The sequence below is a fragment of the Dipodomys spectabilis genome, unplaced genomic scaffold (genome assembly GCF_019054845.1).
Source record: "Dipodomys spectabilis isolate Male_0828 unplaced genomic scaffold, ASM1905484v1 ptg000477l, whole genome shotgun sequence".
In the NCBI taxonomy this organism is placed as follows: Eukaryota; Metazoa; Chordata; class Mammalia; order Rodentia; family Heteromyidae; genus Dipodomys; species Dipodomys spectabilis.
The window spans coordinates 2,912,236-2,932,440 of NW_024871154.1; the positions used below are offsets into that span (position 1 = coordinate 2,912,236).

The window sequence follows — 20,205 nt, forward strand, 5'->3', positions numbered from 1 at the left end:
TTAGGTCTGAAAATTCTTTGGTTCTGAGTAAAGAAGTCAAGATGGAAGCTTTATACTACCCTGTGAAGAGAGTGGTTCTCTTAGACCTTTGCATTCCCCCAGCGCCCATAAATAGTAGAGAAGAGATAGAGTAAAATTAGATGTTCTCTTATGTAAGCTAAGCTGTGAAGAGTTCTTCACCAGAGATGGATGAAGGGATATGGGCTCAACTAGGATAAGGACTACCTATTATTTACAAAATAAAATCCCAACTCCCACTGCCTCATCACAGGCTTCATGACCTGGTCCTTTGCCATCTGTGTGCTCATCAGGATCACTAGGAGCACTTTGGAAAAGACTTTGTGGGTTCTGATTGGCTCTGTAAATACCATTTGCTGAAAAATAAATCATTTTCAAAGAATTTACTATCACATATAGTGCTGATGATTTGTATAAAAATGTTTTGTACATCAAATATGAGGTCTTCCCTTTCCAACTGAAGGTAACTTTTTCCAGAACTCATAACTTACAGCAACATGTTAGTCAAATCAAAAGAAAGTAGTAAATATGAGTGAAAAATTATGAAAAATTTAAAAATAGGAAACTGGAAAGGTGGCTCAGTGGTAGGGTGCTTGCCTTGCATGCATGAGGCCCTGGGTTTGATTCCTTAGCACCACATAAGCAGAAAAAGCAGAAGTGGCACTGTGGCTCAAGTGTTAGCCTTGAGCTGAAGAGCTGAGGGGCAGCGCCCAGGCCCAGAGTTCAGGCCCCACAACCAACCAAAAAAAAAAAAAAAGTCTTAGTCTGAAGGAATTACACGAACGATGTAAAGGAAACAACAATTCATTTTTATGATATTCTTGTAAGAACTGCTCTAAATGATGTGAAATAGCACTGTAACATCCCTGGACGATTCAGTTCATTCTGTGGTAAATTAAAGTATTTGAATCAGAAGTGTCAAAATGAACATGAGAGCATCACTTACTGGCCCCACAAATCCCAACAATCCTGACCGGATGAATGGCACATCTCCTACAGGAGAGCCTGCAGAATTCACTGGAATTACCTAAAAGACAACGAAAAGGGTAAACAATTTTTCTTTCTTCTTAGAAAATGTATTTGATTTTTTAAAAATACACAAAGTTATAGATGCTTTTGGGAAAACTAACATTACATAATCTAACAATAATCCCATCCATGTAAGTGATAAACATTTACAATTTATCTCTTTGGACTTAAACAACACTCTATACTGAGTGCTTTAAAACAGTATATACTGTTTTTACTCATATGCATTTTCTTATAACTTGGATCCACTTTTGATTTGGTAAGAGTTCACCCAGTCCACTTTTTGAAAACCAGTGTGTGCAAACTCTAAAATAGTCTCTGTAGTTAGTCCTGACTGTATGTACTAATCAGGCTGAAGTTCATTTTGGGTAAGTTTCTGGACTTTTCTGTACCTTGCCTTTTTTATTTTTTTGCCATTAAATTAAGTTCTCAACCCTTCTCCCAGGTTTGTAGTAAAGATTAAGGAACATAAACAAATTGGCAGAGATAATTCAGTGATTGGCACAGCTTCAGTTTTCAGGGAACAGTAGCTACTAGAATATACTGATCTTTATGGCTGATTATTCTGAAGTTTCACTAGTATGAAAGTGCTTTAATGACTATTGTGGTGTATTTGTTTATTCACCTGTACAGAGCATGATGGTTCTTTTTAATTTTGATAGGTTATCCTACAAAACTGTTTGATCAATACTCTACCAATGCTATATTAGAATGTCCATTAATTATTACCATAGTTAATACTGTATTTCCAGTCTTACCAATCTGGTAGACACAAAAGCTATCTATCTCACTGTTATTTTAATTGCATTTCCTTATTTGTCATTTGGTTAAATTTCTTTTACTTTGTCTAACATTGGCCATTTGTTTTTCTTCTGAGAGTGGCTTATCATAAGCATCTTTTGTTTTTACTGACATATTTTCCCCTTTGATTTTTATTAAAAAATTAAAGGTTGTCTTGTTTCAGTTAGTCAAGTCAACATCATGAAACTGGGTATCACTTCCATTTCACAGGTGAGAAGGAGAGACTACGCGAGCGTCACTTGCCTCAGGTTAAACAGGGAACATGGCAAGATGGAAAACCAGCGTGTTATTCTCACATATTAAAGAACTCTTCCTCTCAGTAGCTTATTTTAAAATACTTTTTTTTTTTTTTTTTTGGTGGTAGTGGGGCACTGAGCTTGGGACCTCATATTCTCATTTGGCTTTTCCATTCAAGGCTGTGGTTTACTACTTGAGTCACAGCTTCATTTCCAACACTTTTCTTTTAAAAAATTATTTTATTGGGGGCTGGGAAGGTGGCTCAGTGGTAGAGTGCTTGCCTTGCATGCATGAGGCCCTGGATTTGATTCCTCAGCACCACATAAGCAGAAAAAGCCGAAAGTGGTGCTGTAGCTCAAGTGGTAGAGCACTAGCCTTCAGCTGAAGAGCTAAAGGACAGCACCCAGGCTCAGAGCTCAAGCCCCATGACTGACCAAAAATAAATAAATAAAATTAAAAAATATATATAAAATTTTTATTATCTTTAAGTAGCTGTAAAAAGGAATTACCATTCAATTCAGTGCATCTTGAACAATATCACCTCAATCATCCCTCCCAACCCTTCTCTCACGTTTCTTAATTTTGTAGGATATACACTGAATTTTTCTTTCTTTCTTTCCTTTTCTTTTTGTTGGCTATGGGGCTTGAATTCTGGATCTGGGTGCTGTCCCTGGGCTCTTCAGCTCAAGGAGAGTGCTCTACCACTTGAGCCCCAGCACCACTTCTGGTTTTCTGGAGATAAGAGTCTCATCGACTTTCCTGCCCAGGCTGGCTTTGAACTGTCGTCCTCAGATTTCAGCCTCCTGAGTAGCTAAGGATTACAGGAATGAGCCACTGGTGCCAGCTATCCATTGAATTTTTCTTTTATCTTTTTTTTTTTTTTTTTTTGGGTCTGGTCGTGGGGCCTGAACTCTGGGCCTGGGCACTGTCCCTCAGCTCTTCAGCTCAAGGCTAGCGCTCTACCACTTGAGCTACAGCACCACTTTCGGCTTTTTTCTTTTTGCTTATGTGGGGCTGAGGAATCGAACCCAGGGCCTCATGCATGCAAGGCAAGCACTCTACCACTGAGCCACCTTCCTAGCCCTATCCATTGAATTTTTTTTTCTGCACTTTTATTTTCTGACTAGCCATTTAGTCCTAATGAAATCTTTATTACTTTGGGAAACTCTCTCGGGATTTAAATTAAAAAAGGGGTTTAAATTTAAATCTCTTAAGATTTAGATAAAATATAAAACCAAGGACATAGTTTTCTCCTACTTTGCCAGTATTATATTTATACTGGACATTTCAAAATGTCTTCATTACTTGGACTGGGCAATTTGATGTTAAGTCTGAGAGTCATGGATAGGCAACTCCCTTGTATAGAAGACTATAATAAAGTATTACTAGTATCTTCAAATACGACTTGAAGCTGGGTGGGATGGCATGTTGCTATTTCAGCTACAGAGGCAAAGGCAGGACGACAATCATGAGTTTAAAGACAATCTGGGCAACTTAGGAAGACTCAACTTCAAACAACTACAACCACTGTTTTTAGTGAGGAAAAGTCATTGAAGAAAATTATAGGCACTCGGGCTGGGAAGTTGGCTCAGTGGTAGAGCGCTTGCCTTGCATGCCTGAGGCCCTGGGTTCAATTCCTCAGCACCACTTAAGCAAAAAGAAAAAAGCTGGAAGTGGTGCTGTGGCTCAAGTGGTAGAGCACTAGCCTTGAGCTGAAGAGCTGAGGGACAGTGCCCAGGCCCAGGGTTCAGGCCCCACGACTGGACCCCCCCCAAAAAAAAAATTATAGGCACTGGAAACACATGCAGAATAAGGGCTGGGGACATAGCTCAGTGGAACAATACAGGCTTAACATGAGGTCCTAAATTTAATTCCAAGCATGGCAAAAAAGAAAAATGGGAAAGAAAAAAAAAAGAGAAATGAGGCAAGATTTAAAATAGCAAAATATCTAGGTATTCAAGAGTTAGTGCAGGTAAAGAAACTGGGCAAGGTGGGGGGAACATATACCTGAAGAGTTTATGAATGTGGACTAGGCACAACCTTGGCAGGCAGCCCAAGTCATAACAGTGATGATGACAGTAACAGATATTTAATGATTTACAGTGTGCCACGTATGCATAAAGATGACAGACAGGCAAGCCAGGAGTTCTTATCTCTTTTCAGGCACCATACTATGATTAAAACAGATATGCTACTGAATAAATGACACATTCACTAATAACGTCTGTTAGTACATAGTTGTAAGCATTCATTCTCAAATGGGACACACAGACTCACACCACTTCCTATGTGCCAGAAGCTGTTGATTCTAAGGTGTTTGGGTCATCTTCTATGTTACAGGAAAAGTGCAAAGACCTGAAAATTAGCAGTGTTCGTGGAAGTGGCGCTGTAGCTCAAGTGGTAGAGCATTCGCCTTGAGCAGAAGAGCTCAGGGACAGCAGCACCCAGTCCCAGAGTTCAAGGCCCCAAAAAACAAAAACAGAACAAAAAACAAAACAAAAAACAAAAAAACAAAAAAGCAGTGTTTATGTAAGCTCTGTCTAGCATAATGGGGGTAGGATCCATCAACCAAAACTCTCTAGTCCTAAAAGGTACTTTGAGCAGGTAATCCCAATTATGAAATTCAGACAATCAAATACACCTGTTTTGATTTCCAGGCAGTCAGGCCAACTTCTAATTACAACTTGGCTTTGCAGGCAGAACTGCCTGAAGGAAAGCAATGTGGTGGTAAGCTAAGAAGTATAGGCTGGCTCCACCAGAATGCAAGTGCTGCCCCAGCACTCACATAGTGCTGGTACAGAGCAGCTTAGTAAGTATCTGTGTAACTGAAAGATCAAAATCATGAGCCTTATAAAGAGACAGTTCTTCAGTTTTAATTAGTGATCTGGCATAGCATGTATCACTGTAAACTTACTGTAAAAATTAAAAATTGGAACTTATAAACCTCAAACTATGTCAAATTTACCAGCATGAATTTTTGTAAGGCATTGTTCCCTTTGTTTATAAATATAACAGCACCTTTTTTTTTTTGGTTGGTTATGGGGCTTGAACTCTGGGCTTGGGTGCTGTCCCTGCACTCTTCAGCTCAAAGCAAGCACTCTACTGCTTGAGCCACAACACCACTTCCGGTTTTCTAGTGGCTTATTGGAGATAAGAGTCTCATGGACTTTCCTGCCCGGGCTGGCTTTGAACCTCGATCCTCAGATCTCCTCAGATCCTCAGATCTCCTGAGTAGCTAGGATTACAGGCGCGAGCCACCGGCGCCCGGCTTACAACAGCATTTTCTATATGCCAAGAGATGCGCTAAGCACTTTATAAACATTTAATCTTCACAATGGCCCTGGGAGGTAGCTACTGTTATTATATTCATTCATTCAAATTTATTTAGCTTCCTTTTGCGGCAAGGTATCACTATATAACTGAAGTTGGCTTGCAACTTGTAATCCTCCTGCCTCACCTTCTGAGTACAAGGGTATAGGTGTGTGGCTCTCTTAGATATCTACCCAGATATTAAATGTTTTTTTTCTCCCAATACTGGAGATTCAACCCAGAACCTCACACATGCTAGTAAAACACTCTACCACATAAGCCATGCCTCCAGCCCTTCTGCTTGTATTTTGTTTTTGAAATAGGGTCTCACTAACTTTGCCTAGGTTGGCCTTAAACTCAAGATCCTCCTGTCCCACCAGCTTCTTACTCTCATTTTAAGAGAAAGAAATTAGGGGTGTGGAGAAGCTACAGCGTATACAAGGTCAGCTAGTGATTGGCAGAGTCAGGGTTTAATCTTAGGCCATTAGCCCCAGAGGACACATTCTTAACCACTAGATTATGCTATGTCCTATCAGCGAGCAGATCTGCCTACTACCATTTGACCTCACCAAATGAAATGTGGAATGTTACTATCATGTACCTCAAATGTATTTTTTGTCACACCAGCAAGACCAAAGTACATCATGCCTCCAGTTCTGGAACTAACACAGATTTCTCCAATTTCATCTGTCTTGCAGAGCTGGGGAGGTCCATCTGGTTTCACAATGCACATCATGCCTAATGCACAGAAAATACAAGTTAGAGACAGATTCTAGAGAATCTCTGCAAAACAAGTTTTACTTTGTGAACTCAAGAAAACTTTGCATTTCCAGATGACATTAGCAATACTAAATAGGATTGCTAAAAAGAAATCTGTACTATATAAGTGTACTTGAAATTTAAGGATTTCAGAGACAGTAATTTTCAAATGATTGTAAAATTTAAAGATGAATTAAATTTATACCTAGGCAGAATAAGTTCAACACTCATGAAAGCAGTGTGTTCCTCCTCCTCTCCCAGTCCTTCTCTTCTTCTTCACTCTCCCTACTTCTCCCTCCTTCCCCTCCCCCAACTTCTTCCCTTATTCCTTCTCTCTCCTTGGTATTGGAGTTTGAAATCAAGGTGTCTCACTTGCTAGGTGGGCACTCTACCACTGAGCCATACTTTCAGTATTTTTTTGTGCTGGTTATTTTTGAGATAGGATCTCTCTTCCCAGGCATGATCTGCCTCTTTTAGGGTTCCCATTAAAGCTGGTATGACTAGTGTGTGCCAGATACAGTTTTCCAGCTATTGGTTAAAAAGGGGTCTATTGAACTTCTGTGTAGGCTGGTCTTAAACTTTGTTTTTGTTTTTTGGGTCTGGTTGTGGGGCCTGAACTCTGGGCCTGGGCACTGTCCCTCAGCTCTTCAGCTCAAGGCTAGCGCTCTACCACTTGAGCCACAGCGCCACTTCCGGCTTTTTTCTTTTTGCTTATGTGGTGCTGAGGAATCGAACCCAGGGCCTCAGGCTTGCAAGGCAAGCGCTCTACCACTGAGCCATCTTCCCAGCCCCTGGTCTTAAACTTTGATATTCTGAAGTCTTCAATACGCTCTACAATATTCTTAGCCTCTCAAGTACTTGGATTTTAGGTGTGAGCTACTGGAGCCTGACTGGTGCACTCCAACTTTCTGGCAACCACAATGGGTTGGTAATTACAGTGAAAAGGGGTAACTTTGGTGTTACTCAGGTACTTAACTTTTCATATGAAGAAGCATAATTGAAGCCTTCTCAGTTGATAATCCATATAGTACAGTTAGCATAGTTAGCATAATTACACTTACTTAGCCATTAAGAAAGGTTTAGAGAAGTTATGTAACTAAGTACTGAATTTAAGAATTCCTGGATTTGGATCTCCAATTTTACCAGGCCCTCTATCCTTCTCATCTTCACTCTAGTCTCTTCTCTTCTTCCTCTCCCCGCCCCCCCCCCCCCCCCCCCGCCTTTGTTCTTTTTCTGGCAATGCTGGGGATGAAACCCTGAACTCTGCATATGCTAAATAGGCTTTCTATCACTAAGCCACATAAGTTACACCCCTGGCCCAGGTCCTACTATTTCTGATGATGTATCTTCATGAAAATCTAAGCAGTGCTTCGAATCACTTACCACCAGGCATTACATGCCCTACATCCTGAACTGTTAGTGCTGAATTTTTATCTTCAGTATTGACCCGGATGACTCCATAGCTCAATCCATTCATTGAGAGAATGGCTCTTCCTGGCAAAGGAGCCCCAGGTACTCCAGGCCTGAAAAGAGACACAAAACAAACAATAAAGCAAACAAAAATAATCAAGTCTGAAAAACTATATGTTATCAAGAAAAAAAGCATTAATACATAAAAACACAAATGTCCTGACTACAATTCAAAAGACATCTCCAGAGGCTGGGAAGGTGGCTCAGTGGCAGAGCGCTTGCCTTGCATGCCTGAGGCCCTAGGTTCAATTCCTCAGCACCACATAAGCAAAAAGAAAAAAGCCGGAAGTGGCGCTGTGGCTCAAGTGGTAGAGCGCTAGCCTTGAGCTGAAGAGCTGAGGGACAGTGCCCAGGCCCAGAGTTCAGGCCCCACGACCAGACGCCCCCACCCCCCCCCCCCCCCAAAAAAAAGACATCTCCATTTTCTCTACTAAAAATAAGCCAAACTAACCAAATTTACACATACAGCCAACTTCCTTTTTTGGGGGGTGCTGGTACTTGGGCTTGAACTCATAGCCTCTGGCTCTTACTTAGCTTTTCTCGCTCAATGCTAGTGTTTTACCACTTAAGTCACCTCTCCACTTCTGGCTTTTTTGCTAGTGAACTGGAGGTAATAGTGAGCCATAAGTGCCCAGCTAGAGTCAGCCTATTTCTTTCTTTCTTTCCTTCTTTCTTTCTTTCTATCTTTCTCTTTTTCTTTTTTTCCTTCTCCTTTTCCTCCTCCTCCTTCCTTCTTCTTCCCCTCCCTCCCTCCCTCCCTTCTCTCTCTCTCTAGTTCTGGGGTTTGAACTCAGGCCTGGGTACTGTCCCTGAGCTTCTTCTGCTCAACGCTAGCACTCTACCACTTGAGCCACAGCACCATTTCTGACTTTTTTTGTTTATATGGTACTAAGGAATCAAATCCAGGGCTTTATGAATGCTAGGCAAGCACTCTACCACTAAGACACATTCCCAGCCCCACAAGATTTTTAAATTTTTTTTAGTGCCAGTCCTGGGGCTTGAACTCGGGGCCTAGGCACTGTCTCTGGGCTTCTTTCGCTCAAGGCTAGCACTGGAGCCACAGTGCCACTTCCAGCTTTTTCTGTTTAGAGTCAGCCTATTTCTAATTTAAGATGTTAACTACAGATTTGGAAAAGCAAAGTAATACAGAAAAAGAATTCATAAATATGAGATAAGAATACAAGTTGGTCTGTGAATGTAGCTTAGTGGTAGAGTACTTGACTAGCATGCATGGAGGCCTGGGTTTCGTTCTTCAGTACCACATAAACAGAAAAAGCCAGAAGTGGTGCTGTGGCTCCAGTGGTAGAGTGTTAGCCTTGAGCAAAAGACGCTCAGGGACAGTGCCCAGCCCTAAGTTCAAGCTCCAGGACTGGCAAAAAAAAAAAAAAAAAAAGAACAATTAAAGTGCCAGGTGCCAATGGCTCACATAGGTAATTCTAGTTACCTAGGAAGCTAAGATCTGAGGATTGAAGTTTAAAGCCAGCCTGGATAGGAAAGCTCATGACTTATGAATCTCTTATCTCCAATTAACCACAAAAAAGAAAGAAAGAAAGTAGAAAAGAAAGAAAGAAAGAAAGAAAGAGGGGGGAAGGGAGAGAGGGGGGAGGAAGAGAGGGAGGGAGGGAAGGAAGGAAAAGAAGGAAGGAAGGAAGAAAAAGAAAAGAAAGAAAGAAGGAAGGAAGGAAAGGAAAGGAAAGGAAAGGAAAGGAAGGAAGGAAGGAAGGAAGGAAGGAAGGAAGGAAGGAAGGAAAGAAGCCAGAAGTGGGGTTGTAGCTCAAGTGGTATAGTGCTAGACATGAGCAAAAAAGCTCAGGGACAGCTGAGGCCCTGAGTACAAGCCCTAGTACTGGCACCAAAAAAAAAAGAATAAAGTAAAATTTCAGTTTACTTTGAATGAGAATAGGAATAATAAATCAGAGTCTTTAAACTATTTAGCAAGGTTATTTTAACTTTTAGGTTTATGAAGCAAAAATTGCACATTTCACCCAAATCTAATATGTATCGGAGGACCTGGTGTTGTGAACAGTACCTGCGAATTGCTATAGTCATGGCTTCAGAAGATGTAGCACATGGACAGATGGCCTCAGGTTTCAGTCCATGGCTTTGGAACAGACTCAGGAAGGCATCACAGGATGACACAGACCCTAAGGAGTTGGAATAGATCAATGTGAAAGCTGAAACCATAATTTTCATCACTGCTGGAAACTGGTAAGGGGGCAGCAGGAGGCTGGCATGACTGTTTGTCAGGGGAACTCAAGTGGTACCACATTCATTCCACGCCAATAGCTTACTGTGCCTATGAGGTGGCTTGCTACATTTTGAAGATAAGATGAATGGATGTTCACCCAGCCCACGAAAGGTCACTGACATTATTTAAAGGTATAACTTGGAATAAAGCTATGGTTACCAGACTGAGCGATCAGTATCAGAGGCAACACTACAGGCAATATCCAGCCACTTTGTAATTCAGCAATCCTTCCTGCAGTGATTGCTGTAGCAGCCTAGTGAAATCTCATCCTAGTCTACCTTCTGTGTGGTATTTTCTGATTTTTCTTATTAAGGTGAATCCTGTGTCCACCTTAGATAAAGAACATAATATCTAATTGTCTACCTGATTCTACTATGTAGAGAACCAGGATTTTTGTGCTTATACAGAAAAGCAGATAACACAGAAAGATCTCTAGATTTTTTTTTTTTCTATCTGGGGGAATTTACATAAAACTCCTACCCTTGTTTGCTTCAAGTCATCTGTATCTGGTCTTTTTATCTAAGGATTGCAAACAGTCATGTGACCCAAAGAGGATATAAATAAGCAAAAAGAATTGTTTTTTAAACTTTATACATTGCTGAAAATGGTGATGCATGCCTGTAATTTTAGGACTCAGGAGGTTGAGACAAGAGGACTGTATCAGTTCCAGGACTCTTATCCCAAGGGGAGAAAAAGAACCAAAAATAAAAAATGGCTTACAGATCCTTCAAGATATATTTGGCAAGGAATAAGAATAAAGTGTGGAGCCGGGCGCTGGTGGCTCACGCCTATAATCCTAGCTACTCAGGAGGCTGAGATCTGAGGATCGCGGTTCAAAGCCAGCCCGGGCAGGAGAGACCGTGAGACTCCTATCTCCAATAAACCACCAGAAAACCGGAAGTGGCGCTGTAGCTCAAGTGGTAGAGCACTGGCCTTGAGCTGAAGAGCTGAGGGACAGCGCCCAGGCCCAGAGTTCAAGCCCCACGACCGACAAAAAAAAAAAAAAAAAGAATAAAGTGTGGGTTCCTTGAAAACACGATACTAAGACTACACAGAGTATGACTGTAATCATAAAAATCTCCAAAGTAGGCTAATCTATACAGATAGGAAATAGATTCATGACTGCCTAAAGCCAGGGGACAATATGGAGAAGTGAGAGTGACTGACAATGGGCATATGATTTCTTTTTAGGGTAATACAAAAATATTTTAAAATTGTAAATGGATAAGTTTTTTTTTAGTGGGGGGGGGGGTTGGTTGCAGAGCTTGAACTCAGTGCCTGGGCACTATCCCTATACTCTTTTTGTTCAAGGCTAGCACTCTACAACTTTGAGCCACAGCTCCACTTTCAGTTTTCTAGTGGTTAATTGGAGATAAAAGAGTCTTGTGGACTTTCCTGCCTGGGCTGGCTTTGAACAGTGATCCTCAGATCTCAGCCTTCTGAGTAGCTAGGATGTTAGGTGTGATCTACCAGCACCAGGCAAAATGGGTAAATTTTATGGTATGTGACTTATCTATCAACACAGATGTTTAAAAAGAAACAACAGAAAAAGGACAAAAGACCTAAAGCACCAAACAAAAGGATATTCTGGCTCCATACTGCATAAATACTCACAGGGGTTTGCTCCATCAGTTACAATCAACATTCGGAGAGAGCTCAGGCTCACGTCCCGCTGATCCCGATGAGCCATCATGGCCCAGTGCAGATCCCGACATTTCACTAATGCTACTTTGGCTGTAAGTTCAAGGGAGACAAAGTTAACATACATCCATATAAATACATGTAACACACATGTATGCTAAATCTGGTCAGTGTTTAATATTCTGAGATTGTCCTCAGAGGAAGAAAGCACCTCATTCAGACAACTGACCAGGGGGCTGGGAATGTGGCTCAGTGGTAGAGTGCTTGCCTTGCATGCATGAGGCTCTGGGTTTGACTCCTCAGCACCACATAAGCAGAAAAAGCTGGAAGTGGCACTGTGCTAAGTGGTGGAGTGCTAGCCTTGAGCTGTAGAGCTGAGGGACAGCACCCAAGCCCAGAGTTCAGGCCCCATGACTGACCAAAAACAAAAAACAGACAACTGACCAGACATCCCATTGTTTGCTCTCTGCAACCTCTAGCGGGAAAGCTCTGTATCCCACAGTACTCAATAAACCTACTTCTGACCTCAGATTCAGAAAGATTCATCTCACTTCATAAGAAAGGACATCAGTAATCTAAAACAGGCAGCCCACCTATTTCTACAGTAAATTGAACTCTAAAAGTTCTTAAGCTATTGTGGCAAAGAACTCTATCTCTACAAGGGCAATCTGAAAATCCCAAAAATCTTTTTTTTTTTTTTGCCAGGCATGGGGCCTGAACTCTGGGCCTGGGCGCTGTCCCTTAACTCTTCAGATCAAGGCTAGCGCTATACCACTTGAGCCACAGTGCCACTTCTGGCTTTTTCTGCTTATGTGGTGCTGAGGAATAGAACCCAGGGCCTCATGCATACAAGGCAAGCACTCTACCACTGAGCCACCTTCCCAGCCCAAAAATCCCAAAAATCTTATTTCAGACAGTCGTTAAGTTAAAGGTTGGATGCCGGGCAAGGTTACCTTTGTGGGTATGTACTCTTTGGACCCAAGACAGAGGACAGGTCTTCATAACAGAGTAGGGCACACTGACTGTATGCATCTTATTCATTACATTCTGAAAAGGAGAGAAACAAGACAATCAAAACTAAATACATAGTGTCTACAAGTATCATTGCTGCGTTTGTTCACACTTTGTCCCACCCTTTCTGTGCACTTATGTTGAAAATAAACTATACAACTTGTGGGTGGGGACAGGAAGGAAAAACTGGGAGAAAGTGAGGGAAGATGTGACACTGGTCATAAAGAAATATAGTCATTGGCTGACTTACGTAACTATAACTCCCCTGTGTATCACCTTTACCATAACAATAACAATATATATATTTAAAAACTTAAATACATATTTAGCACTTTAAAAATGAACTGATCATTTAAACAACTTGGTATAAGTATCATTCAAATATATACTCTGTGAGAAACACCTCTGAGATATTATTGGGTAGAAGTTCCTTTCAAATCTACTCTAACTTGGTTCCCTCCTTTCTCCTTCAGAGATAAACACAATTATAAATTTGGTACATCTCCTTCCAGTCTTTTTTCATGCATTTACATAGAAATATAAAAAGTACTTTTCTATAAAAGGCATTATCTATAACTTGCTTTTTAAAAAATATCTAATGCTTGCTTTTTTCCATTGTTGAGACGAATCTATGTACCTTTTTGAATGGCTATACAGTATACATAACTATTATCATAATCTGTTTAGGCATTTCCCTCTTAGTGACAATTTTTTACTATTACATTTGAAGGAATGTGTCTGTACTCTTTTCCTTGGGCTCATATACAAGCATTTCTCTAGGGCAGACAGAGAAAAACTAGCAATGCTAGGTTCCAGGGCAGAAACATTTAAGTGTTAACGGAAATGCCAACTGCTCTCCAACTACCCAGTGCTCTCAACAGGCTCAGACTTTCCAAAAATGTTGCAACTTTCCTGCAAAGGGGTGAGCATTACAAAGTGAGAAACCAGTTTCTCTATTTTTCACAGGTGGCCTGCATGACCTGGTGTATGTTTGGTTAGACAAAGCTAAGACAGTTGTCAGTTATGAAATTTGGTATCATTCTGCCACCCAAATGAAACATATACAGGCTATTTTTACCCACAAAGACTAGCCTACTAGAATAAACAAGCCTGGTAATATTTAGATTGGCCATGCCAGGCACCAGTGCCCACACTTGTTATCCTAGCTATTGAGGAGGCTGAGATCTGATGATCAAAGCCAGTCTGGGCAGGAAAGTCCATGACACTCTTATCTCCAATAAACTACTCAGAAAAAGATGGAAGTGGTGCTGTGGCCCAAATGGTAGAGCGCTAGCCTTGAGCTCAGAGAGGCTCAGGGACAGAGCTCAGGCCCTGAGTTCAAGCCCCATGACCGGCAAAAAACTCCACAAAACAAAAACAAAAACAAAAAAAGAACAGACTAGACACTATGCTCATCATGTAAGTGGTTCTAAGACATCCAGATGTCCTTTTCCCTTTTGGTTTCAAGAAAAAGAGTGCCTATAGCTAACTCTTCTTTTTTTTTTTTTTTTTGGTCGGCCATGGGGCCTGAACTCTGGGCCTGGGTGCTGTCCCTTAGCTCTTCAGCTCAAGGCTAGTGCTCTACCACTTGTGCCAAAGCGCCACTTCCAGCTTTTTCTGCTTATGTGGTACTAAGGAATCAAACCCAGGGCCTCATGCATGCAAGGCAAGCATTCTACCACTGAGCCACCTTCCTAGCCCCTAATTCTTCTATCTTGTACTTTGTCATATTACAGAGAAGATTCTCAATGCCTTGTAAGTTTTTATTTCATTTTTTAAAACTTCTGATGAAAAAGAAAATATCTGGACATTAAATACACTCAAGAATATAGCTCTTCCTCCTCTTTTTTCTACTCTGTGACTCCTGAAGTATTTAAGGAAATTGGTCCTTTTCAACTCCTAGATCCTGTATTTCTTCAACTGTACGTTATACTTGCAGCTTTCCCATACAAAATGTCTCATTTCTCTACTCTTACTCTCCAAATTTCAGTAAGGTTCAAGCTCATTCATTTTCCAAAAACCAACTGAGTTGTCACCTGTCATTTCTTTCAGAAAACTTGCTTTGATACAAGAGCACTGATATGTTGTAATGAAATCACCCTTTTTCTAATACTCGTAGGAAGCATATTGTCTATTCCTCCATTATAGTACCTATCTTCATCTACCTTGTCATTCTCTCCTTTAGCTGCAAGCATGTAGCATTTGCATGCCAGTTACCCAATACATTTTGTCCAAGAGAAATGTGAGATGGTCTCTAGAAAAATATTATCAATATTTTGGGGTTTTCAAGTTCAATCAATCACTGGGAGATACACCAATAACAAATACACTGACTTAATCTTAAACACAATTTATACTAAAGACCTTAATTCTGAATAGCTTACCGCAAACATGCCATGCCACAGACCAGCATCCTTCTTAAAGTCTAAAACATTCACTACTGTTTCTCCTAAAATAGGAAAAAACAAAAGGAAATCATCATTAGCAAGAATAATCACACTGCCTGCCTCTAGTAAGAAACTGATTTGCTGCTTTCAGAAAAATGATTAAGAGCTCTCAAATAGGGTTTTGTGGTTAAGAACTTCTTCAGGGGCTGGGAATATGTCTTTAGTGGTGGCGCACTTGCCTAACATGTATGAAGCCCTGGGTTTGATTCCTCAATACCACATAAACAGACAAAGCCAGAAGTGACGCTGTGGCTCAAGTGGTAGGTAGAATGCTAGCCTTGAGCAAAAGAAGCTCAGGGATAGTGCCCTGCCCAGGACAAAAAAGAAAAAAAATAATTATGGTTCTTCAAAGAAAGCATATAACTAATATGTTGTTTCTACATATAGATATTCAAAATAGCAAAAATTTGTATACACAGCTCTGTATATTTTTTGCATTTTATAATATAGCAAAACTAACTCTCTACTTCATTAATATTTTAGTGCCTCAGGGCATAATCTTTTATATGAATATGTTATAATTAGTCCTTCTATTTTGGGGAATTTTGATTTCATATATACTATATAAACACACACATGCACACGCACACGCACACACACACACACACACACACACACACTCTAAACCAGTCAAGTATGCTATCCTGAAATACATATTAACTGTTTTATTTTGCAAAGGGAAAATAAAATGCTAAAAAAACCAAAATGTTGCAAAGAACATTATAAGTCTGATGGTTCACTCTTGTAATTCCAGCAGTTGTGGGACTGAGGCAGGAGGCCCTGAAGTTTAAGGCCAGATTGGCTATCTAGCAAATTGACGGCCAAACTGGGCTATATAGCCAGACCCTATCTCAAAACAAAACACAAAAATCCACAGCCGTTATCCAACATGTATCAACAGATCTGAAGTTTGACAATACAGAATACTTTTCTTGTGTTTTCATTTATACTTTTTGATAGCGGTTTTTCCCCCCAGGAGAACAAGGTCTTGGTATATAGTGCAGGTACACCTCAAACTCAGGATTCCTCAAAAATCTGGGAACCAAAATCGAGATTATAGCTGTACACCACACCAGGCACCTGGTAGCTGAATTTCTTTGACTCTAAGTATATAGCAGGTAGCTCTATATATATATAGAGCTACCTAAGATCCCACAGCTAATAAACACATGGTTTTCATTAGAGTTTTCTATTTCTGTACTGCAGAAATCATGCTTTACATATTTAGTTTGCCTAGAGTTCAGTTCCTTTAAATTACAGCATACTTGTGAAAAATGAAGAAAACAAAAGCAAGCCAAGAATGTGTCTTGGAACACTTCCCTCTGAATTTGGTCACTAAATGGAACCCAATCACTGAGCATTCTGCTCACAGTCACACGCATCGGAGGCTAACAATGAGGGCAGTCACGGGATGAGGTCTGACCTTCAGAATAATTGCAGGCCTGTGACAGAGCTTGGCAGTGAGACAGCATTGCAAGCCGGGACACTGTAACTCCCATTACACTCCCTTCTTTGCTTGTTTTATACTAGAAAAATAAAACAAAAAAAAAAGTAAGAAAGACAATAAATGAGTTATTTCAAATGACAAACTTAGAATCCAGAAATACAACTTCAGATATACCATTAGAGTAGGCTGGATTTTACATGTTAACTATCAATACCTAAAAGCTATGTACTAGGATTTTGATCTACAATCACGCAGAAGTAAGGCCAGAGGACAACAAAGCTCAACAAAAGAATAAGTAAAAAGGACTAAAGTTTAGTCTTCAGTGTGAAGCTCCTGCTAAAAAGGCTATAACAAGTGACTTGAGCTGCATTAATATTGGAAGGTCATTCCTTGATATACAGTGTGATTGGCCCCCTAATAGCATAATCTGTTGTTTCTTTTTTATTTTTTTGGGTCCGGTCGTGGGGCCTGAACTCTGGGCGTGGGCGCTGTCCCTCAGCTCTTCAGCTCAAGGCTAGCGCTCTACCACTTGAGCCACAACGCCACTTCCGGCTTTTTTCTTTTTTCTTATGTGGTGCTGAGGAATCGAACCCAGGGCCTCGAGCATGCAGCAAGGCAAGTGCTCTACCACTGAGCCACCTTCCCAGCCCTTTTTTTTTTTTTTTTTTTAAAGCATATAACCTACATACATCTTCCTTTAGACTTTCAACCATCTTTCAATTACTTATATAACGAGTGTGATGTTGGTGCTATGTAAATGATTGTAATCATGCTGCACTGTTGAGAGAATAAATATCCAAAAAAAGGGGCTGGGAAGGTGGCTCAGTGGTAGAGTACTTGCCTTGCATGCATAAAGCACTGGGCTGGATTCCTCAGCAAAAAGCCAGAAGTGGCACTGTGGCTCAAGTGGTAGAGCACTAGCCTTGAGCCGAAGAGCTGAGGGGCAGTGCCCAGGCCCAGAGTTCAGGCCCCATGACCCCCCTCCCCAAAAAAAACCTGTACAGGCTCAATGATATTTAGTAGTATTTCTGAACTGCAGTTGGCTTATTCCTCAGATGTGTTTGGAGACTATACATGCCCAGCAAAACACTACAGAATTAAAGGAATGTGATGAGGTCCCTAAACCTGGAGGGCTGATGTTTACCTATCATGAAAACAAGGGTCCTGATTCAAAATCCAGTATCATTACCAAAACAATAAAGTGTTTCCTGTCCATGAGGAGCACCTAGAGGAAGACCTAGAAATGAATGGTCTTTTCACTCCTACAAATCTTTCCACTTTGCTTTTATAGGTCATGTTCCATTTGAATTGCTTTTTTTTTTTTTAACTGAGATCACCAGCTTTTTGATAGTTAATTCAAAAGGAGATTTTTCATATTTTATCTAACCAGACTTTGCTGTAATATTTGATTACAGTTTTTTGCAATTTTCTCCTTCATTGGCTTCCCCCCCCCCCCCCCCCCACAGACCCCTTCCCTCTCAGCCCTGGGGCTTAAACTCACAATGTGGCCACTGTCCCTGAGGTTCTTTGGGCTCAAAGCAAGAGCTTTCCCACTTGAGTCACAGTGCCACTTCTGGCTTTTTCTGAGTAGTTTTTTGGAAATAAGAGATTCAAGGGCTTTCCTGTCCAGGCTGGCTTCGAACCACAATTCTCAAATTATAGCCTCCTGAGTAGCTAGGATTACAGGGGTGAGCCACTGGCATCTGGCTTATCATTGGCTTTTTTTTTTTTGGTCCGTCGTGGGACTTGAACTCTGGGCTTGGGTGCTGTCCCTGTGCTCTTCAGCTCAAGGCGAGTGCTCTACTGCTTGACCCACAACGCCACTTCCAGTTTTCTAGTGGTTTATTGGAGATGAGTCTGCCCGGGCTGGCTTTGAACTGCAATCCTCGGATCTCAGCCTCCTGAGTAGCTACGATTACAGGCGTGAGCCACCGGGTGTCTGGCTTATCATTGGCTTTTGTGATATCTCCTCTCTCCCAGTTTCTCTCGCTCTCTCTGTCTGTCTCCTTCTGTTGTTTCCTTAACCATCTCTGGTCATCCCTTAAATGTTGGTTCTGCTTTTCTTCCTCCTCCTCTACCTTTCTTCATCTGGGTACTGCATTTCTGACAATTTGCAGCTCTCTATCTCCTTCTCCTTCAGAGTTCAAACTCATGATACCATGTTTAGCCAGAATGTGCCATGTCCTGTGAAACGCAATGTACCCAGTATTCTTCATCATCTACAGCTCTGCCCAAGAAAACACATCTTGCTGTATGTTCTGGGTTAGTATAAAGGATGCTGCCATCAGTCTAGCCACCCAAATCAGAAATTCAAGTTTTGGTTTTGTTGTTGTTGTTGGGGATGGGGTAGTCCTAGGATTTGAACTCAGAACCCTAGGTATGTATTCTACCATAAATCATTCTTTTTTTTTTTGGGGGGGGGGGGGTCCGGTCGTGGGGCCTGAACTCTGGGCCTGGGCGCTGTCCCTCAGCTCTTCAGCTCAAGACTAGCGCTCTACCACTTGAGCCATAGTGCCACTTCCGGGTTTTTTCTTTTTTGCTTATGTGGTGCTGAGGAATCGAACCCAGGTCCTCAGGCATGCAAGGCATGCCTGAGCCACCTTCCCAGCCCCCCATAAATCCTTCTTATAGCTCAAGTTTTTCTTGCCTTTTCCCTACCATTAGAGTCACTAAATCCTGTCTATTCTATTTTCAACCCCATCCACTTCCTTTTCTTCCCACAGGTTAAGTTGCTTGGGTAACTGTAAAAGCTGGTCTTCTTTTTATAAACAGCTAATTTATATGAATACCTTTTTTTGCAATTTTTTTTTTTTGGTCCATCATGGGGCCTGAACTCTCTGGGCCTGGGCACTGCCCCTCAGCTCTTCAGCTCAAAGCTTTTTTACCACTTGAGCCGTAGTGCCACTTCCTGCCTTTTCTGCTTATGTGGTGCTGAGGAATTGAGCCCAGGGCCTCATGAATTCAAGGCAAGCATTCTTCTACTGAGCCACCTACCCAGCCCTGTAATTTTTTTTATTGTGATTAAGTGATTACATAAATTTCACAAATTGGGGATAGTGATACTTAAAGTCACAAACACATTCAAACCTTCATTGGGCAAATTGTCTTTATTGTGGTCAATAAAGTTTATGAGTTATATAAATTTTTATAAAAAATTATTCTTAGCTGACTGCTGATGGCTTACTCTTGTAATGCAGAGGCTAGGATCGAAGGATTGCAGCTCAAAGCCAGCCTGAGCAGGAAAGTCTGTGAGACCTTTTTCTCCAATTAACTACCAAAGAGCCAGAAGTGGAGCTGTGGCTTAAGCAGTAGAGTGCTAGCCTTGAGCAAAAAAGCTGAGGGACAGTGCCCCAGCCCTGAATTCTTGCTCCAGAATTGGCACACCCCCCAAAAATAATCTTGTCACTCCCCTGCTTACAATCCTTCAAAGGTTCCCTTTTACTCACTGTGTATATTAACTGGCTAGCAGAATCCTGTTCATAGTAGCAGGATGTAAAGGAGGAAGCAATGGAGAAGAGTGAAAGGAAAGAACAAGAAGATGCAAGAATGAGAGAATGCAGTTCAGGAAACTGTAGACTCAGATATTAAGAACAGGATGATGAAACGTGTCAGCAATGAGAGATGACATAGACTGAAAGACGATCACTAAATCTGTGTTGTATTTAATTGCTTACTTGTCTTTTAAACATACTCAGGTATCTTCTATCTTTCATAATTACCACCTCTCAAAACTATTGCCTATTCCTTTCTTTTTAGAGCCCAAGTTATTTGAAGTTATAGACACTTCC

The 20,205-nt window shown here is 41.1% G+C and overlaps 1 protein-coding gene across 1 annotated transcript in view; it reads right to left on the reverse strand.

The window, feature by feature from the left end:
- Window positions 1–20,205, reverse strand: part of Dip2b (disco interacting protein 2 homolog B) — a gene marked incomplete at its 5' end in the record, with an annotated part of 89,659 nt that overhangs the window by 46,588 nt on the left and 22,866 nt on the right. Inside the window, 8 exons of the mRNA XM_042668803.1 lie at window positions 965–1,045; window positions 5,996–6,132; window positions 7,537–7,676; window positions 9,653–9,767; window positions 11,486–11,605; window positions 12,466–12,559; window positions 14,908–14,972; window positions 16,394–16,496. Of these exons, the coding sequence (XP_042524737.1) occupies window positions 965–1,045; window positions 5,996–6,132; window positions 7,537–7,676; window positions 9,653–9,767; window positions 11,486–11,605; window positions 12,466–12,559; window positions 14,908–14,972; window positions 16,394–16,496 (855 nt within the window). The remainder of the gene's footprint in view (window positions 1–964; window positions 1,046–5,995; window positions 6,133–7,536; window positions 7,677–9,652; window positions 9,768–11,485; window positions 11,606–12,465; window positions 12,560–14,907; window positions 14,973–16,393; window positions 16,497–20,205) is intronic.